At 46.0% G+C, this 20,030-nt stretch overlaps 2 protein-coding genes across 4 annotated transcripts; both read left to right on the top strand.

The window, feature by feature from the left end:
• The first annotated feature begins 3,385 nt into the window (after positions 1-3,385).
• On the top strand, positions 3,386-15,610 carry si:ch211-251b21.1 (uncharacterized protein LOC571720 homolog). Of its 3 annotated transcripts, none has more exons than XM_048240654.1 (10): positions 3,386-3,576; positions 5,558-5,637; positions 8,866-8,897; positions 9,725-9,904; positions 10,272-10,498; positions 10,986-11,083; positions 11,469-11,686; positions 12,552-12,771; positions 13,469-13,713; positions 14,497-15,610. In XM_048240654.1, exons 2-10 carry the CDS (start codon positions 5,574-5,576, stop codon positions 14,590-14,592), a joined length of 1,380 nt encoding a protein of 459 aa, XP_048096611.1. In that variant the 5' UTR covers positions 3,386-3,576; positions 5,558-5,573; the 3' UTR covers positions 14,593-15,610. The 3 variants fall into 3 exon arrangements, with proteins under 3 accessions (XP_048096611.1, XP_048096610.1, XP_048096609.1); XM_048240653.1 differs by having other exon boundaries at positions 3,388-3,580; positions 14,494-15,610; XM_048240652.1 differs by having other exon boundaries at positions 3,389-3,576; positions 14,494-15,610.
• An 865-nt stretch (positions 15,611-16,475) lies between these two features.
• LOC125293331 (MORN repeat-containing protein 1-like) lies at positions 16,476-17,118 on the top strand. The gene is made up of 3 exons (XM_048241199.1): positions 16,476-16,480; positions 16,624-16,733; positions 16,946-17,118. Exons 1-3 carry the CDS (start codon positions 16,476-16,478, stop codon positions 17,116-17,118), a joined length of 288 nt encoding a protein of 95 aa, XP_048097156.1.
• Positions 17,119-20,030: the final 2,912 nt, after the last annotated feature.

Here is a 20,030-nt window from a genome sequence, read left to right as displayed (position 1 = left end):
TACATCTGTGTCTTTCTTTCATTGTGTGTGTGTGTGTGTGCTCGGGCATTGTTGCGGGTGTGAATGAGTGTGTGTGCATGGGTGAGACAAACTTGTACTTCATGGTATTCGTAAACCTGATTTATCCTAACAGATCACCATAGACATGTTTTGTGTGTGTGTATATGTGTTTGTGTGTGTGTGTGTGTGTGTGTGTGTGTGTGTGTGTGTGTTTCATGAGTAAAGTAAGTAAGAGTGCTGTAGTTTATGGTGTTTGAAAACCTGATCTACCCTAACAGATCATACGAAAAGATGAGGAGTAAGATAAAAAGGCCTCATCCAGTTGTGTTTGTGTGTGTGTGTGTGTGTGTGTGTGTGTGAGAGAGAGACAAGATAGTTGGGTTTATTTTCGTCCAGATGTGTGTGTGTGTGTGTGTTTTACACTAGTCTCCATGCCCACCTCGCTGGCCTAAGTTGAAAGGCCTCCTGTTGGGGAGAGATGTAGCTGCCCAAAAAGCGTGCACGCTTTGAGACATCCAATTAAACGACATCCAAAGAAGCCCCATTAAGCAGCTTAAAGCACGCACTCTTTCTGTAAGCACAACACAACGCAGCACTTTCCTCCAGCGAGTTTCTCACGCGAGGCTGTAGCTGTCTCCGTCTCCATCTCTGCACCCGTTTGCTTATTTCCTCCCTCATGTCCAGCAGACTCATCATTAACGCCCCCCCAGCGCGGCCACAAATAAAGCTCCGACTTGTTCATCTTAACTAATGACTGACACGAGCAACAAAGGCCTGGGCATGCCTGAGTTGGCCGTTGCCGTGGCGATGGCCGTCGGAGTGCGGCGGGGGCTGCCAGGTCCTTCCGCCCCGGGCTGCGCGCCCCCTCTGGTCCGAACATGCCCCTGTGAGTGACAGAGATTGTGCGGCGGAGTCACTCGCACAAAAGGTCATCTCATTGGGATTCCGCCGGAGCACCGGCAGTGGCTTCTGTCGATGGATCGCTCAGCCCGACGCTGTCTTCCAAGGCCCCCCGCCACCCATACCCCCTCCATACTTGAGGCCAGTCTGGCCACTTTTAGTCCAGACGCTGTTGCCACGGGATTTGGAAAAAACACACTCCAGAGATCCTGGCATCGAGTCTGATCTTTGGACCCCACTTTGCAAAATTAAGATCTTTTTTTTTTTTTTCAAAAAATAAGCAAATAAATGCATGTTGTATTCAGATGCATTCAAACAGAACGCCCTCACACATTAACTGTCTGGGACGCTTGCAGCATATTTTGGGTGCACCTCAACACAAGTTGCCGTTATTCCAAGCTGTTAATTAAGCTGTACAGTAAACAAGAGCAGCTCAACTGAGTGTGTCAAACAGTATTGGTATCAGTGAGTAAATCATGTTTGAATCATTTGGGGATAACAGTTTTGAAATCATTGGGGTAAACAGTATTTGAAACAGAATATGAACCACCAGTGTTTGATATCACATGCATCGCTTGTATAAAGTGATTTTCAGGGAACATGAGCTTGAATTCAGTTATTTGACAAATGTCAGATATTGTATCATTTTTCAGATTCAGATTTTTGATTTATTGTTGCTTTCCTCGTCTCTTTCTCTTTGTCGAGAGTACAATGCATCTTGTGACTGAAATCCATAGACTGTATGTTCTATACCAGCGGTCCCCAACCACATTCCGCAGGACATTCCTAACCGGGCCGTAGCCTACGACATGAGTTTTAGAAAAAAAATGCATGCAAACTAAACTAAATTTAATTCGCAATAATGTCACGTTTTTACATGGCATAGGCCTATATGCAGTTGTTTGATTGCACGCATGTTTGCATTTTGCAAGGTCTATTTTCTTACGTCTGTCTGTCCCGCCTTCAACACTTTTACATATTGCCTTCAGCGCTGCGCAGCCTCAGGTCAGCTCACTTCACTTGATCAGTTCTTGGCGAACGGTAGTGTCACACGAAGTTAGCTAAACTGCTAGAATGAGCAACAAAAAACAAGCATCTTTAGCAGGTCACTGGCCAGAGTGTTTGAGTTGCGAGAGCAGAAAAAAAGTCACCGTTAGCTGCACATTTTAGTGATGAGGACTGGGTGTTAAAACTCAATTACCTGTGTGACATATTCGGGTTGCTTAATGACCTCAACCTGTCACTCCAGGGGAGAATGACGACTGTCTTTAAACTGGCAGATAAAGTCGCTGCATTTAAAGCCAAGCTTGATTTGTAGGGACGACGAGTGGACCGGGGTGTATTTGATATGTTCCAAAAAGTAGTGGTGGTTTTGGGAGAGACTGAGGCAGGGCCCTTTCTCTCGCAGCTGGTGCGCGATCACCTTGTTGCGCTCTCAAATGAGTTTGAGCGTTACTTCCCATGATGGGACGGGAATCCCATCCTTCAAAGATTCACGGCAAACCAATGAGTGGGTCCGCAACCCATTTGTCAATATCCCGAATAGTCCTAACTTGTCAGCGCAGGAGGAAGAGCAGTTGATCGAAATTGCAAATGACGGTGGTCTTAAGAGTGTGTATAAGGAAACCTCTTTGGCGGGTTTTTGGATGAAAAACCAAAGCAGAATATCCCGAGATAGCCGTAAAAGCGCTGAAAACGTTTCCCACCACGTATGTATGCGAGGCCGGGTTTTCGGCAATGACTGCAACTAGACAAATTGAGCAATCGACTGGATATTTCAAACACACTGAGGGTGTCACTGTCTTCCATCACCCCCAGATGGAAGCTTCTTGTTACAGGGAAACAAGCAGGGCTCCCACTGATTATATTCGTAATGCACGTTTAGTTCCCATGTTTTGTTCCCATATTTTGTTAAGCATGTTCACACTTAAAGATGTAGCTTCAAGTTGTTCAATATTCATAGTTCATATTGTTCAATATTCACTTCTTCAAGTTCACGTTTTTCACAAGAGATCGTTACCTTCACTGTTCATACATAACTGGAGCTAGTTCTTTTCAAGTAATGCATGCACAACACATATGGAACATGGAACCCCCAACCCCCCGCCGGTCCGTAAAAAAAAATAGGAATCAAACCGGTCCATGGTACATAAAAGGCTGGGGACCCCTGTTCTATACAGTCTATGCTGAAATCAGTCACTCTTACCTCACCCTCACTCCTCCCCTTTCCTCCTCCCCTCTCCTCTCCTCCTCCCCTCTCCTCTCCACACCTCTCCTCCTCTCCTCTCCTCCTCCCCTCTCCTCTTCCCCTCTCCTCCTCTCCTCTCCACACCTCTCCTCCTCCCCTCTCCTCTTCACTCTCCTCTCCTCCTTTCTTCTGCCCTGCCCTTGGCTCCTTTTCTCCTCTCCTCCTCTTCACTCCTTTTCTCCTCTTATCTGCACTCCTCCCTCTCCTCCCCTCACTCCTTCTCTGTAATGCCCTAAGGATTGGTCATGCGCTTCCCTCCGCAAAGCTTCCAGAATCTCCCATCCCTCTCTGATTGGTTGCTGAAACCTTGGGGGCTACTCTCGCCTCTATCTATAAATGTAGCGGGGCTGGCTCAGTCACCCCCCAAAATACTCACCCCCATCACTGCGATACTTCTCTGAGAACACAGCCCAAAGCTACAGACTACAGTGAGTATGTTTTTTCTGCTACCTTTACCTGAGAACACACCTTTGCACTTGCCAAAAGCCACAAGCATCTCTTAGGGGTATCACGTAGTAAATGGTAATAATATCTGATGACCTCTCTTCTACGCAGATGTTATAACAAATCAGTTTTGATACAAGTTGTGATCATGCAAATGTTATAGACACATATTGCATATGTTTTTAAAAGTAGTCTGGAGTTGGTGAAGTGTTCCACAATGTTTTGGCATACTACAGTGTTTTTTTCTCTAAAATGAAACATGTTAATGTTGAACATCTGTGCCTCATCCCCGAGGGCAGCAACACAGCTTCCTCCCACGGCATTGTGAGGCAAAGTTGATGCTCTAAGACAGTGTTTCCCAAACTTTTTTTCTGGGGACCCACTTTTTAAAAATGACAGACCATCGCGACCCATTTCACTTCAAATCTACCCTGCAACCACCAATATTGTTAGGCCACAGGTTCTCCAACTTTTCTATGCCTTCCCCAACCATACATTGCTATAGGATCTATATAGATAGATCCTGCTTTGAACACGGTTGTGTTGCATTTTGAGCACCATCAGCGTGAAAAGTTGGAAATGACTACAGAAAAGATACATTTTAAGAGTGTGGGGAAATTCTCGCATGTTGCGCAGTCGTCATTCATCAGCATATAAGCTGTTGTATTTCTAAAAAAAAAAATGTTGTAGGCTACGTTGCGTTGCAGACAAATGGGTCCATAACACTGTGGACATCAATTCCGATGTAAACAGCAAATAACTCAAATCGTTATATTGTATTGTTGTATATTATATTCTATAGTCGTAATATCAGAACAAGAGGCTTTTGCGAGAAGGAATAGTGTGTAAAATGTCCATTTAAATTGTCGCCTAATATAATGCACTGTTGTGCATTTTTAATCAGAAATAAGAATGTGAGGAGTTGCTATTAACTGTAAAGATTGCATCTACAATCGAAACTGCACGGTCACTAGATTTTAATCAGTAAAGTTGAGGAGCTGGTATCTGTTAATGTTCGTGCAAATAGGCGGATTCATGTCCCTTGTAGTTTGCAACTGCGAGGTACATGGCAGGCGCCCCACAGAACGGTTTCAGTTTTGAGAGGTAGATATCCATGCTCTGGCTCCCCCTCTGCGATGCGTTTGTCCCCCAGTTCCATGCGCCAGTTTCATGAGCTTTTATGACAAAACCGTTACTGTGGTAGTTAACAAACTACATCCTAATAGAAAACTGTTAGCTTTCCTGGTATCAAATGACAAATGGTATCAGTTAGGCCTATAACACAACATAAATTCTGCTGGCGACCCATATAAAATCTCCTGCGACCCACCCGTGGGTCGCGACCCAGACTTTGGGAAACACTGCTCTAAGATGTGTATCTTCTTCAGCCTGCTGTAAACCTCTCTGACTGTGCTTGGTGTCCTACTTTGAACCCGTGTAAGGCTCTAACTCTGATGAGAGACATGTTTTTGCCCTGGTTTTATCTTTTATAAATATTTTGTTGGCTTCTTGTATATTGTGACCTTATAGTGACATATTTGGGGATGATCTACAGTATGCAAGGCTATGTAGCACATTTTTCAAAACCCAATGTGCACTCATATCAAATGGTGACAGGAGAAGTAAATTTACTAAAGTTACTTTAGGGGTTGAAATTTACTAAAGAAAATGTACTAAAGTTACTTTAGGGTGTTGAAGTGAAATTATAGGTGCCAGTGTAAGTGTACTGACAAAAATGAAGATGTTTTAAGTGCACTAAAATTGAAATAATGTGGCTGTTTAAGTGTACTTACTGGAAGTTACTGTGCCCACTCAAATGCATCAACTGGCAGGCAAGGAAGATCACAGCATGGAAGTGCACTAATCAAGGGCTTGGCTTGAGTGACCTAGATAGAGTTGCTTATCCCAAGGGAAATTATGGCAAGGCATCCTCAGAGTCTTATTCTGCTATTGTTTCATCTTCAGGTTCAAAGGTCACAAGATGAAGGGGATTCTGGGAGTATTGGTGTGTGTGGCTGTACTGCTTGCTGGAGGCAGCGTTGCAGGTGCAGTAACCATGCTAACCCGTCTGTAACAGGGCAACAGACTAAAAAAAAAACTCACACTATACACACTTAAAAAACACTGGTTAAACTACAGACACACGTTGGCACCTTCTCAGACACACGTTGGCACCTTTAAACATACAGCAGAGATACACTAAAGCACTTAACTGAAGGCTGTTCCTTAATATGGTGGTTGGCCCTGAGTGTTGCTGTGTAAATGCACTACAGTAGGTGGTCTGCACTAGGCAAACATAGTGTTGCTGTCTTGACGAGTGGGTTGTGTGTATGTGTGTGTGTCTCTCTGTGTCTATTCCTGTGTGTCTTTGTGTTGTGTGTGTGTGTGTGTGTGTGTGTGTGTGTTTCTGTGTCTATTCCTGTGTGTCTTTGTGTTGTGTGTGTTTGTGTTTCTGTGTGTTTGAGTATATGTGTGTGAGTGTGCGTGTGTGCGTGCGTGTGTGCGTGTGTGTGCGTGCGTGCGTGCGTGCGTCGCGTCGTGTGTGTGTGTGTGTGTGTGTGTGTGAGTGTGTGTAAGAGAGTGGGGAGGGGGTGGTCGGTAGCCTAGCTGCCTGGCACTCTGACGGGCTCAGTGAGAGGATCTCACTCCTGGAGCCTCTTCAAAGCAGCAGTGTGCATCTGATTTGCCCCCCTCTCCCCCCTCACTGGCCCTCAGACTGCCCACGGCTGGGAAACGACTCCGGCCTCTGGCCTCAACAACACTGGGCATAATACATCTGAACAGTGCCAGCTAAAAACCCACAGGCTTAATCAGATGAGATGCGTGTGTGTGTGTGTGTGTGTGTGTGTGTGTGTGTGTGTGTGTGTGTGTGTGTGTAGGGGGGTGCGGGGTGATGTGTAGTGAAGTGGCAGGACGTTGATAGCTTGTGAGTTTGCCATATTTCATCAATTGCTTTGAAGTGCAATCCTGACAGTACCCAACGGACTTGACACATACACATACACATACAACACAAACCACACCCACCCACACACCCACACACACACACACACACACACACACCCATACACAGCCATCAGTCAAACGTGCATTGGCCCAACTTGTTGGGGGGAAGGCGGTAATTGCCATTGGTCACAGTTCATGGTAATGAACCCAAAGCTGATGTCAAGGCAGCGAGACACATAAGTATTACAGGGAGATGGGGGTGAGAGGGTGGGTTAGCTTATTGCTGTGTGTGTATGTGTGTGTGTGTGTGTGTGTGTGTGTGTAGTGTGTGTGTGTGTGTGTGTGTGTGTGTGTGTGTGTGTGTGTGTGTGTGTGTGTGTGTGTGTGTGTGTGTGTGTGTGTGTGTGTGTGTGTGTGTGTGTGTGTGAGAGGGGTTGGCTGTTAAGTAGTCTCCACTCGCCCCAAACCCCAAAACTCCTTAATGCTCCAATTAGGGCAATAAAAACCAAACACTCCAAACCCAAACATCCTCCTCATCTTCATCATGGAGTGCACCCCCTCTCCAAAAAAGGCTCTCTCCTCCTGAGAAAATTACAAGCCCAGTGGAGAAAGAGTCCGTTATTCAGGAGAGGGGAGGAAGGGGCTTACAAGAGCGTCTTTGTTCCGCCGAGAGCTTGTTTAGTACCGACTCCGTCTTTGAGGAACCGGTACAAAGCCTTGTGCAGTATGAGAACACGGGTCATTAACCCATGAGAATGTCCCCCCAGGAACTTACTTATGGGTAGCGTTGGACGCTGGGCAGCGCTTTGATCTTCTGTACTGTTTTTTTTTTTCCTGGACGTTTGAGTGTTTGTGTGTGTGTGTGTGTGTGTGTGTGTGTGTGTGTGTGTGTGTGTGTGTGTGTGTGTGTGTGTGCTTTTTGGAGTTGTTGTTTTCGTCTCTCTCTCTGACTCTAATGTTACGTGACCTATTTTTTTAGCACAAAGAGGAGGCACACAAAAGCAGACCATAGACATTTCCCAAAACAAGACAAACGTTTCCCAAAGCCCAAATGTCTTTTAAAAACAACTTGACAACAATAGAGGGGCAGCCACCGTTAGTCCATTTGCCAGCATACTGTGAGTTACATCATCCTCTAAACGTACCATGAGAGATAGAGAGATAGAGAGAGAGATAGAGAGAGAGAGAGAGTGTGGGATGGGTGAGGGTGGCCATTGTCAAATATTTATCTTGACCACAGTGTACAGCAGGGGTCTCAAACTCAAATGAGCTGGGGGCCACTTCTGCCAATGTCATCTGATTGGAGGGCCGCGTCAGTGTTAAAAAATAATACAAAAAAGAATGGCTATTTCCTAAAATGCAATGGGTTTTTTTTTCAAATACAAAACTGCAAACAGAAAGTGCAAGTCTTTTTTATCTATTTTTTAGACACCTGTGCTATAAAATAATGATAAAATAAATATGAATACAAATTATGAAAAAGACACAAAAAGCATAAAAACAGGTATGTGTGTGTTTTCACCAAATAAAAATATTTTCCTCTCATAACTTATTTAAACCTGGCATATCAAAATTTCAAAAGGCCATGGCTTGAAAGTGGTCAGAGATAAAGTCCTACTGTAAATGTAAAAATCTTTGAGTATAAACAAAAGTTTATGAAGGGGGTAAATTTGCCCATCTAATTTGCCACTGGATGGTAAGCACCTCAAATTATGCACCTTTCAGTAAATACTGGATGTTGAACTATTTGAGCAGGTTTACTTTCTTTTTGTCATATTACCCAAATAACAAATGAACAGGAAAACAGTAGGCCTAAGATGTAACAATAGTAAACTATTACTAGCCTGTTCCACAAACCGTTATTATAGGTCTACAATAAAGTAGCCTGGTCAAATCAGTTCCTATCACGGGTGACTTTGTAGTTCTTCAGAGCTGTCTGTACCATGTCCATTACGGACACTATCATCACGATTACCACTGCCACCTCGAGCTATTTTGGGCAAAGGGTCGAAATAAGCATGGTATGCTTAGTGGACACCGTCATACGCAAAGACGCACCTCCATTCACAGACGCACCGTGACTATCACTGTCAATAGGCGATCGATCATAATATAATCTCCAAAAGGCATTCTCCTTCAGAATCAGAATAGGTGAATAGCATAGCCTACCCAAGACTTCATCACACTTTGGCCTGCGGGAGTTTGAGACCCCTGGTGTACAGTGTGTGTGTGTGTGTGTGTGTGTGTGTGTGTGTGTGTGTGTGTGTGTGTGTGTGTGTTGAATGGCTTAGTCTAACTATTGTCCTCCTCTGCTGCTGGTTCTACAGGAGAGGAGCCATTGCAGGTGACGACTATCCTGGTGAGTAACGTCTGCAAGCACTGTCCAGTCGTCTGCAAGCACTGTCCAGTCGTCTGCAAGCACTGTCCAGTCGTCTGCAAACACTGTCCAGTCGTCTGCAAGCACTGTCCAGTCGTCTGCAAACACTGTCCAGAAAAGTAAAGACCAGTGGCCAATCAGGGGTAAAGCCACGGGTTGAATCCCTAATATCATCCCTAATGTCTTAACCTTCAAAGACTTACCGTCGTAACCCCCCTCAACCCTCAAAGACTTACCGTCATAAGTGACCAAGTGTTAATAACAGGGATGGGACAGCGCCTACTGTAGCAATAAATGGACAACACCGAAAACGTGTCCCATTTCCGTTTTATGGCAGTTGTTTGTTCACTGATGATTTTTCAAGCTTCAGGTGCACTGAAATACATGCTATTCATATTTCTGTCCTGAAAGCTGAGTTTATTTGTCCCAGAAGGCATTAAAAAGAACACACACTGTATTTCGTGACAGGCCAATGTTATGGTTGTAAAGAGCTGGATAGTCGGCCAAATGTCTGAAATGAGAGAGTGCTCAGCAGGCATTAATGAGAGCATGGTTAAGTAGACACCAGGGCTGTACGGTCCACAAAGGTCATGTCCAGGTCCATTTCAGACATGATAGTGTGATATTTGTGATTAGATCGCCCTCTGGTGGTTCACTCTCAACAACACAAATAGCATTCTCAAAACATGCCATTTCTACTGTGTAACAAAACAGCCTGCTCTGGGTTGATTGTGTGCGTGCGTGCGTGCGTGCGTGCGTGCGTGTGTGTCTGTGGCCTCTTCTGCTGTGCCAACCCTGTGTTTGTGTAGAATGAGCCGTACGCCATGACCAAAGGCAGTGGTCTGGAGGGGTACTGCGTGGACCTGATGTCCGAGCTGTCCAAGAAGCTGGGCCTGAAGCACCGCATGCGGGTGGTCAAGGATGGACGCTATGGCAGCCAGGACGCCAGTGGCAACTGGAACGGTGTTATCGGAGAGGTGGTCAGAGGGGTAAGGATGTGTGTGTGTGTGTGTGTATGTGTATGTGTGCATTGTGTGCATTGTGTGCATGTGTGTGTGTGTGTGTGTGTGTGTCATGCAGTGTCTTTAAACGCATTTAACTTTTTAAAAAAACTTCTAGTCGTCTCAAATCTCAACGAAGCACTTTAAGTTAAAGATATACGTTGTTTACACTCCTACTCTGTTACACGTTTCCAACTGAACTGAACACATTAACTATAGAAATTCAGCGACAAATCGCTGTTAAAAAAATCGTTAAACAGCCCTAATTATTATATGTGGCACATTGGTATAATTGTTTTCACATGCACCTCTGTATGCATTTATGCATTTGTGTGTGTGTGTGTGTGTGTTTCAGGAGGCAGACCTGGCGGTGGCTGACCTGACCGTGACGGCTAGTCGTGAGAGCGCAGTGGAACTGTCCAAACCCTTCATGCAGACCGGCCTGAGCTTCGTGATGCGCCGTGACCTGGTGGCCCAGTCGTCCGGATACGGTGACCTCCTCAGCCCCTTCTCCACGCACGTGTGGGTGGGCATCCTCGTCTCCTACCTCATCACGTCCCTCTGCCTCTACCTGGTGACCAGGTGAGACACACACACACACACACACACAGACACACACAGACACACACACACACACAGACACACACACAGACACACACACACACACACAGACAGACACACACACACACACACACACACACACACACACAGACACAGACACAGACACACACATACACACACACACACACACACACACACACACACACAGACACACAGACACACACACACACACACAGACAGACACACACACACACACACACACACACACACACACACACACACACACACACACACACACACACACACACACACACACACAAGACACACACACACACACACACACACACACACACACAGACACACACACACACAGACACACACACACACACACACACACACACACACACACACACAGACACACACACACACACACACACACACACACACACACACACACACACACACACAGACACATATTCCTAACCTAATGTGCTGTTGTCCTGTGCAGAATGAGCCCTTGTGAATGGGCGGGACCTCTGGAGGAGGAGAGCACTTTCAGTCTCCTGCACAGCTTCTGGTACATTGCTGGAGCTCTCACACTGCAAGGTAACACAAACACACACACCCACACTCTACATGCATTCATATCCTGGAACACTCATGCTGCAAAGTAACACACACACACACACACACACACACACACACACCACACACACATGCTCACAGCATTGGGCACACACATCTATATATGTAAGGATGTTAGCATGCTAATGTCTCTGAAACAGAATTGATCTGATACATGCTTTGACATTTGTCTTTGTCTCCAACTTCTGTGGGTCTGTGTGTAATCGTGTCCTTCTCCTCTCCTCTCCTCTCCCTCCCTCTCCTCTCCTCTCCCCTCCCCCCTCTCCTCTCCCTCCCTCCTCCTCTCCTCCTCTCCTCTCCTCTCCCCTCCTCTCCTCTCCTCTCCTCTCTCCATCCTCATGTCCAGGCGCTGGCCCCCACCCAAAGGCTCTTTCCGGCCGCCTCGTCAGCGCCATCTGGTGGCTCTTCTCCATAGTGCTGCTGGCCACCTACTTCAGCAGGGTGAGTGCCTGGCTCAAGTCTGACCAGGGCCACCTGAGCATTCAGAGCTTCGAGGACCTGGCCAAGCAGGACATCATCGAGTACGGCACCGTCGACGGAGGCTCCTCTCTCGCCTTCTTCAAGGTAAAACAAAACAACTAAACTTTAACACATTACAGTAAATATCAAATAAATAAATAAATAATAAACAATTAACAAATCCCATGGCCCTGAAAGGTCTTTGCTAGCTGGTCTATGATTTTTATTTTTTACTTTTTATTGTTGCTGTTTATTCTTGTTATTGTTGTCTTTTTTTGTTTTTTAACTGATCTGTGTTTTAATTTTTGTTATACTATAGTCTTGCTTTTTTAACTATACAACACATACAGTAAGTGGTGTAAACATGAACTGACAGTTACATTGACATTGAGCATAACTGGAGCATCAGGGCCCCACTCCACACATGTATGCCGCTGTAAGTAAGCCAACCTTGACCATCAGGGGTGTAGTGGTCAAATAAGAGCTGGGTAAACTGGGAGAGCTGGGTCAAATAAGAGCTGGGTAAACTATGAATTCTGTGGTCACGTTGAGGTGGACTGCGCCATGCGGTATCGGATTTTTAGAAAAGGCATTCAGAAAATGTTTGATGATGCTGGAGGTTATTGTCCAATGTTTATAACAATGCAAGTGGTATTAAATGGTTCCTAGAGTGTTGATGAGTGTACATATTGTGATTGTGGATTATACAGTGTGATCTTTAAATGTTATAAGTTGCAAATTGGTGAATAAACTCTTTTGAGAGGTGGATAAACTCTAATGAGAGGTGGATAAACTCAGATTTCAGAGCTGGGTAAACTGTGTTTACAGTACAATACTTGGAGGCTAAAGTATTGCAGTACAATACTTTAGCCTCCACTACATCCCTGTTGACCATCCTTGACCATCCTTGACCTTCCTTGACCATCCTTGACCATCCTTGGTGCTGACGTCTGAGTCTGTATCTCCCTAGACGTCCCAGAACCCCGTCTACCGCAGCATCTATGCCCAGATGGAGCGGCGCAAGTCGATGGTGTCCAACAAGGAGGAGGGCATCCGGCGGGTGCTGGAGGGCAACTTTGCCTTCATCGGCGAGGCCGTGTCCCTGGACCTGGTGGTGGGGCGCTACTGCAACCTGGTGCGCTGCCCCCAAGTGGTGGCAATGAGGGGCTACGGCATCGCAGCACCGTTAGGTGGGTCACATTGCACTGGGTGTGTGTGTACACTGTCACTCACACCTCTTTCTCTCTCATTCACACACACACACACACACACACACTCTCGCTCTCATTCACACACACACACACACATTCACAGATACACATACATGGACGGACACACATACATACACACACACACACACACACACACACACACACACATACATACATACACTGACACAGACACAGATATACTGTATACATACAAATCCAGACAAATTAGAAGCTATGACATTGTGATGAGTATAATTGTACTATTTTACTTTTGATGAAAGAAGTTATTTCACTATTATCATTGCCATATATAGAGCGAGCAGAGAGAGTGTGTGTGTGTGTGTGTGTCTATATGTGCTTCTAATCTCCTCTCCTGCCCCTGCGTCCTGCAAGATGTCCGTTGATGAAGAACCTGAGCGCAGCTATCCTTCAGCTGTGTGTGTGTGTGTGTGTGTGTGTGTGTGTGTGTGTGAGAGAGAGAGAGAGAGAGAGAGAGAGAGAGAGAGAGAGAGAGTCTGACCTCCTCTCCTGCTCCTGCGCTCCAACAGGCTCTCCGCTGGTGAAGAACCTGAGCACGGCCATCCTGCAGCTGTGTGTGTGTGTGTGTGTGTGTGTGTGTGTGTGTGTGTGAGAGAGAGAGAGAGAGAGTCTGACCTCCTCTCCTGCATTCCCACAGGCTCTCCGCTGGTAAAGAACCTGAGCACGGCCATCCTGCAGCTGAGTGAGAGCGGTGAGCTGGACTACCTGCGCAGCAAGTGGTGGCCCAGCAGCTGTGTGGCCCCCGGGGACCAGAGCTCCCCCCTCACGCCGGCTACCCTCAAGGGCCTCTTCCTCCTGCTGGCCCTGGGGCTCGGCACCGGCCTCCTCATCGCCCTCCTGGAGCTCACCGGCAAGGCCAGGGGCAAGGCCAAAGCACACCAGGTGAGGGGGGGAGCGAGGGAGGAGCGAGGGAGGGAGAGAGGGAGGAGAGAGGAAAGAAGGGAGGAAGGGAGAGAGGGAGGAGCGAGGGAGAAGAAAGGAAGGAGAGCACAAGGTGAGGGGGAAGATGAGGATGGAGAGGGGAGAGAGGGATAGAGGGGGGAGGAATTGGAAGGAAGGGATGGAGAGAGGGAAGGGAGAAGGGAAAGAGATAAAGGAGAGGAGAGAGGGAGTGCTGGGGCTCCCGGGCAAGAGCAGACCCCAGCCTGAAGGGGCAGGGATGGAGGGAGGAGAGGATGGACAGATCCTAGACACACACACACGCACGCACACTCACACAGGCACACACACACAGCCACATAAACACACCCACACACATAAACACACAAACACACACCCCAGGATGGCACACTATGGGACTCGTTTACATACAAAAGCACACTATGCACACAGGGATGGACAAAAAGATCCTATGACGTTTACATACAAAAAGTGGGGAAGGTAGGAGATGGAGACGTGATTGAACGTGATTTATTTTTGTGGAGAGAATGTGCAGTACTGGGCGGCGGTCATGTTTTGTACCGCTTTGCAGTACATCTAGTTGTTGTTGTTGTTGTTGTGGTTGTTGTTGTTGCTGCTGCTGCATTCCCCTCCAACTTACGTCTTCCTACTTCACCCCTCTGTTTCTTGTTGTTGTTGTTGTTGTTGTATCCCCCTCCAACTTACGTCTTGCCATCTCACCGCTGTGTTTATTCTTGTTCTTGTTGTGTTTCTTTCCGTCAGAAGTCCTGCTGCTCCATTCTATCGTCCGAGCTGAGCCAGAGGTTCAGTGGAAACGCGGAGAAGACTCCCGAGGACGCACCGGAGAAGTGCAAAGCCTAAAATCCACTTCTTCCTGGGGGAGGATAACTTCAACAAAGCATTTAACGTAATTGCAACATGGCCAAGGAAAGTCATGTGAATCACGGTGGTCTACTGGTTGAATGTTGGAGTCCACATAACTACATCCGTCATCTCTGTGGAGTTAACCAGAGATTGCTATGATTGACATGTTTTTTTTTAATGCTGTAGTGATGTTCTTCCTGTGTATGGATTCTGTTTGGACTCTTCTCCAACTTCTGAGCCAATGATCAACCCTCACAACCTTTATTAGATTAGTGCCTTATAATAATAACACTTACAGACCTACTCTGTGGCTGGCTCTTTATTCTAGTTGTATCTAGCCCTCTATACAGTTTCTCTTTTGTGTTCTGAATAGTTTTATTCTTTTATTGGTTAATACAGAACAGTGAGATGTGTAGTACAGTAAATGTATCTTACTCATTAAGTTGAAAACTGTGTGGGAACGTTTGACCGTTCAGTTATATTTTTGTAACCTTACTGTTTGTTTTGATAGCCAGGTCCGAAAACGGTTTTTTTTTCAATATTATGTTTAGTGATGGAATTAATGTTTACTTATTTTTTTGTTACACTGCATCTCTATTTTCTTGGTGAAGCACTGAAAAATAAAAGCAAATGGCAGCAGTGGGGGTACTGTACCCCTTTAAAACCCTACAAGGAGCGAGTTGTTTCTCATCCCGTCCGTATGTTTGCAATGCTAATCCATCCAGCTGTGTGTCTGTCTGAGTCTGTCTGTTCCAGTTTGAGCCGGTGCAGACCCAGCAGCGCAACAACACAGCCTGTGGTTTGCCTTCATTCATGAAAGATGTGCCAGAAAACACACTGCCAAATGACCAGCATCCAGCTGCCAGGGCTTTGATGGCATGGCGTGGCAGGAGAAAGAGTTTTTTTTATGTTTTACAGCAATGCTAAAAAAATTCTCATAAATTTCTTTTTTAATGTCTATTCTTATTTTTTTCTTTTTTGCGAGCTCCAATCAATAAAATTGTTCATAAAGTTGTTTTGTGTGTTTGGCTAAATTCAGTATTTCCTTTTCATTGAGCCATGACTGATATTTGTGTGAGTTCGCACAGAAGTTATTGCAGTTATGACCCAGCAAATGGAAAATTGTTGCAATATGTTTGCTGTACATGCATGAATAGGCCTACGTACCTGACAGTCAAACACATTTTCACAGGCCTAAATAACCAAGAGAAGTCAATATAAGCCTATTATATTGCATATAACAAAAATAAGCTACATAAAATAAAAATATATAACTAAGCTAAAGTATTCCTGTGTTTAGGTGGCCTATAGATTCATATGGTAGGCTATCCTATATCCATATGATGGTATCCACGTTAAATAAAGATGCCCATGACAAACATGGACCCAAACAAAGCTCGTCATCACACCCTAAAGCTTCCTTCCATGTTGCTATGGAAGAATCCATTGGTTGCCAGGAACACTCAAGTACTTTAGTCATGGCTGTTAGCAAGAAATCCACCAGACTTTTGAAAAAATTTTTGTTGGAGAAGCAAAAAATTAGACCATACATGGTATTCCCACTCTAAGTTCGTACATAGTATAAATGTTATATATATTATGTTATTGTACGTGCCTGTGTGTAAAACAACACGGTATGCTCTCCTACCAATGTGCCTTGTTCTTTCAATAGGTTTCACATAATGTGTAGGCCAATCCTAATACTTTCTTTCTCTACAAAGGTCATTGGAAGACTGGAAGCAATTAGCCTGTAAGCCTATGTCTTAATAAAGATGCCATGATGGTGTTATTCACGAACTGTCTGACAGGAAAAGGCAAATCTTTATGAAAGACGGCAGCTATTTATGAAGGTGAATTTATAAATGGAGAGATTGTGGGCAATGGAGTCAGATACCGATAGGCTACTGGGAGAAGATGAGTATGAATCACTCCAACTCCTTTGAGGATTACAGTTGTTGATTTACTAATAGGCCCTTTAGTTTGTTTCAATGTCTTGAATGTTGTCTCATGGAGTTATATTTGTGTAAGGAGCACCTTCTCCGGTCAGTTCTCTGCTGGGGAACTTCATGGCTTTGGAGTCTTCCAGCATGGCAGTGGCGAGAGATATGAGGAACAGTTTGCATGGGGTCTTAGAGAAGGTTTGCAACATCACGCCAGATCGTAAACACATGCAAGCCAATTGTTTTACTGCCTTTCATTGCAACAAGGGGGCCTCTTGCATCAACTCACACATGTTTGTGGTTGTATTTTTTTGGGTTTTAAACAAAGAAGCTGGATACAGTAGGAAGCACTTAGAGCTTGTTTTGGCCCTGCATTGTGAAATCAGACCAAGTCTGAATCATTTTCTCAGTAACTGTCTGGATTGTATTTGCTTTATTGAACGTTGGTTACTGTTCTTCTGGACATGGACTTCTACTGGACAAAGATGGACACAGATACAAAGGCTCTTTCCATCAAAACAAGAGACATGTAGAGGGACGTATGCATTACAGGTCAAGCAAACAGTGGAATACATTTAAATAAGGACAGTAGGAACCCTCTACAGTTGATGGTTTCTATTGGTCTGTACCAGCTGTCATTACTGGCTACAATCTGATAGAGTCTACCATAATGGCCCACGAGCCAGATCAGGGCCTTCTAGTTGACCGGTGTCTAGTCTAGTCTAGGTGTGGTGTCTAGTCCAGGTGTCTAGTCTAGTCTAGGTGCGGTGTCTAGTCTAGGTGCGGTGTCTAGTCTAGGTGCAGTGTCTAGTCTAGTCTAGGTGCGGTGTCTAGTCTAGGTGCAGCGTCTAGTCTAGGTGCAGTGTCTAGTCTAGTCTAGGTGCGGTGTCTAGTCTAGGTGCAGTGTCTAGTCTAGATGCGGTGTCTAGTCTAGGTGGAGTATCTAGTCTAGGTGCGGTGTCTAGTCTAGGTGCAGTGTCTAAGTCTAGGTGCAGTGTCTAGTCTAGGTGCGGTGTCTAGTCTAGTCTAGGTGCGGTGTCTAGTCTAGGTGTCTAGTCTAGTCTAGGTGTCTAGTCTAGTCTAGGTGCAGTGTCTAGTCTAGTCTAGGGTGCAGTGTCTAGTGCAGGTGGGTGTCTAGTCTAGGTGCAGTGTCTAATTTAGGTGCAGTGTCTAGGTCCAGGTGCGGTGTCTAGTCTAGTCTAGGTGCGGTGTCTAGTCTATTCTAGGTGCGGTGTCTAGTCTAGGTGCAGTGTCTAGTCTAGTCTAGGTGTCTAGTCTAGGTGCGGTGTCTAGTCTAGTCTAGGTGCGGTGTCTAGTCTAGGTGCAGTGTCTAGTCTAGGTGCGGTGTCTAGTCTAGGTGCAGTGTCTAGTCTAGGTGCGGTGTCTAGTCTAGGTGCAGTGTCTAGTTTAGGTGCAGTGTCTAGTCTAGGTGCAGTCGTCTAGTCTAGTCTAGGTGCGGTGTCTAGTCTAGGTGTCTAGTCTAGTCTAGGTGCAGTGTCTAGTCTATTCTAGGTGCAGTATGTAGTCTAGGTGCGGTGTCTAGTCTAGTCTAGGTGAGGTGTCTAGTCTAGGTGTGATGTCTAGTCTAGTCTAGGTCAAAGTCAAAGTCAAAGTCTGCTTTATTGTCAATTTCTTCACATGTCAAGACATACAAAGAGATTGAAATTATGTTTCCCACTATCCCACGGTGGAGACAAGACATATTTTACCAATTAGGTCCACAGACAAACTAACATTCAAGTAAACAATATAAAAAGTAAAAATAAGAAGGCACATACAATGAAGAAATAAGAGCAGCAAAATTTGGGTTGCAATTGTGCATACAGTAGACAGTCAATATAATAGTGCAAAAGTCAGGCCAATAAATGGCTGAGGTAGTTCTGTTTGACCTAAGTATGCAGGTGGCATAGTGGTGCAAGTTATGTAAGAGCAGCAGAAGTGTTTTCAGGACAACAACAACAAGTTGCAAAGTGTGCAAGTGTACAAGTGGAGTAGTGCAAGGCAGCCATTGTGGGTCCAAAGTCCAGGATGTTATGTAGCTGAGGGTGGAGGGGGGAGAGAGTTCAGCATCCTAACAGCCTGGTGTATGAAGCTGTTGGTGAGTCTGGTGGTGCGGGAGCGCAGGCTTCTGTACCTCTTCCCAGAGGGCAGTAGATCAAACAAATTGTGAGCGGGGTGACTTGCATCACTCACAATTGTTGTGGGTGAGGTGGGAGGTGTAAATGTCCTTCAGGGAGGGGAGTGAAGCACCAATAATCCTTCCAGCTGTGTTCACTATGCGCTGCAGGGCTTTCCTGTTGTATTCAGTGCAGCTTCCGCACAGCGATACAGATTGAGAGGATGCTCTCAATGGTGCCTCGGTAGAATGTGGTCATGATGGCTGGTGGAGCACTTGCTCGTCTGAGTTTCCGCAGGAAGTACAGGCGGCGCTGAGCTTTCTTCGCCAGTGATGCAGTGTTGGTGGTCCAGGAGAGGTCTTCACTGATGTGCACCCCCAGGAATTTGGTGCTGCTCACTCTCTCCACCACAGCACCGTCGATGGTCAGTGGCAGGTGTTGGGTGTGACCTCTCCGGAAGTCAACAACAATCTTGGTCTTGCTGATGTTCAGCAGGAGGTTGTTGTCCCTGCACCACGTGGTCAGAAGGTCGACCTCCAACCTCTATTGAGTCTCGTCGCCCTTGGTGATGAGACCCACCAGAGTTGTGTCGTCAGCAAATTTCACTATGTGGTTGTTGCTGTAGGTTGCAGTGCAGTCATGCGTCAGCAGGGTGAAGAGCAGCGGACTGAGCACGCAGCCTTGGGGGGGCCCCGTGCTCAGTGTGATGCTGCTTGAGATATTGTTGCCAACACATACTACTTGAGGCCTCTGACAGAGGAAGTCCAGTAGCCAGTTGCAGAGGTAGGTACTGAGTCCCAGTTTGTCAAGTTTGCAGATGAGTTGTTATTATGGTGTATTATGGTGTTATAGGTATAATAGGTATTATGGTGTTGAATGCAGAACTGAAGTCTATAAACAGCAATCTCACATATGAGTCTCTTTTTTCCAGGTGGGTGAGGGCTGGGTGGAGGGCAGAGCAGATTGCATCCTCTGTGGACCGTTTGGCTCGGTATGCAAACTGGAAGGGGTCCAGGGTCGGGGGGAGAATGGATTTGATGTGTGACATGACAAGCCGCTCAAAGCACTTCATGATGATGGGTGTCAGTGCCACGGGCGGTAATCATTGAAGCAGGATGGAGCAGTTTTCTTCCGGCACAGGTATGATGGTGGCAGCTTTGAAACATGATGGGACGATGGCTTTGCTTCATGGAAGTGTTAAAGATGTCTGTGAAGACACCCTTAAGCTCCTCAACGCAGTCCTTCAGCGCACGACCTGGGATGTTGTCTGGGCCTGCTGCCTTACGGGTGTTGATAGCAGCAAGTGTCCTCTTCACGCTGTCGGCAGAGAGGCACAGGGGCTGCTCGTGTGGAGGGGGAGGGGTCTTCTGTGGCCAAG

This window comes from Alosa alosa, chromosome 4 (genome assembly GCF_017589495.1).
Source record: "Alosa alosa isolate M-15738 ecotype Scorff River chromosome 4, AALO_Geno_1.1, whole genome shotgun sequence".
NCBI classification, from domain to species: Eukaryota; Metazoa; Chordata; class Actinopteri; order Clupeiformes; family Clupeidae; genus Alosa; species Alosa alosa.
The sequence above is the reverse complement of the archived record's forward strand: the minus strand, read 5'-3'. Positions and strand labels throughout refer to the sequence as shown.

Bases quoted from the DNA above. Each gene is read 5' to 3' on its own strand.
- si:ch211-251b21.1 (XM_048240653.1), top strand. From the start codon at position 5,574: ATGAAGGGGATTCTGGGAGTATTGGTGTGTGTGGCTGTACTGCTTGCT. The intron at 11,687-12,551 runs GTAAAACAAAAC...GTATCTCCCTAG, and splicing joins CCTCTCTCGCCTTCTTCAAG to ACGTCCCAGAACCCCGTCTA. The intron at 13,714-14,493 runs GTGAGGGGGGGA...TCTTTCCGTCAG, and splicing joins GCAAGGCCAAAGCACACCAG to AAGTCCTGCTGCTCCATTCT.
- LOC125293331 (XM_048241199.1), top strand. The intron at 16,734-16,945 runs GTTTGCAACATC...TCATTTTCTCAG, and splicing joins TGCATGGGGTCTTAGAGAAG to TAACTGTCTGGATTGTATTT.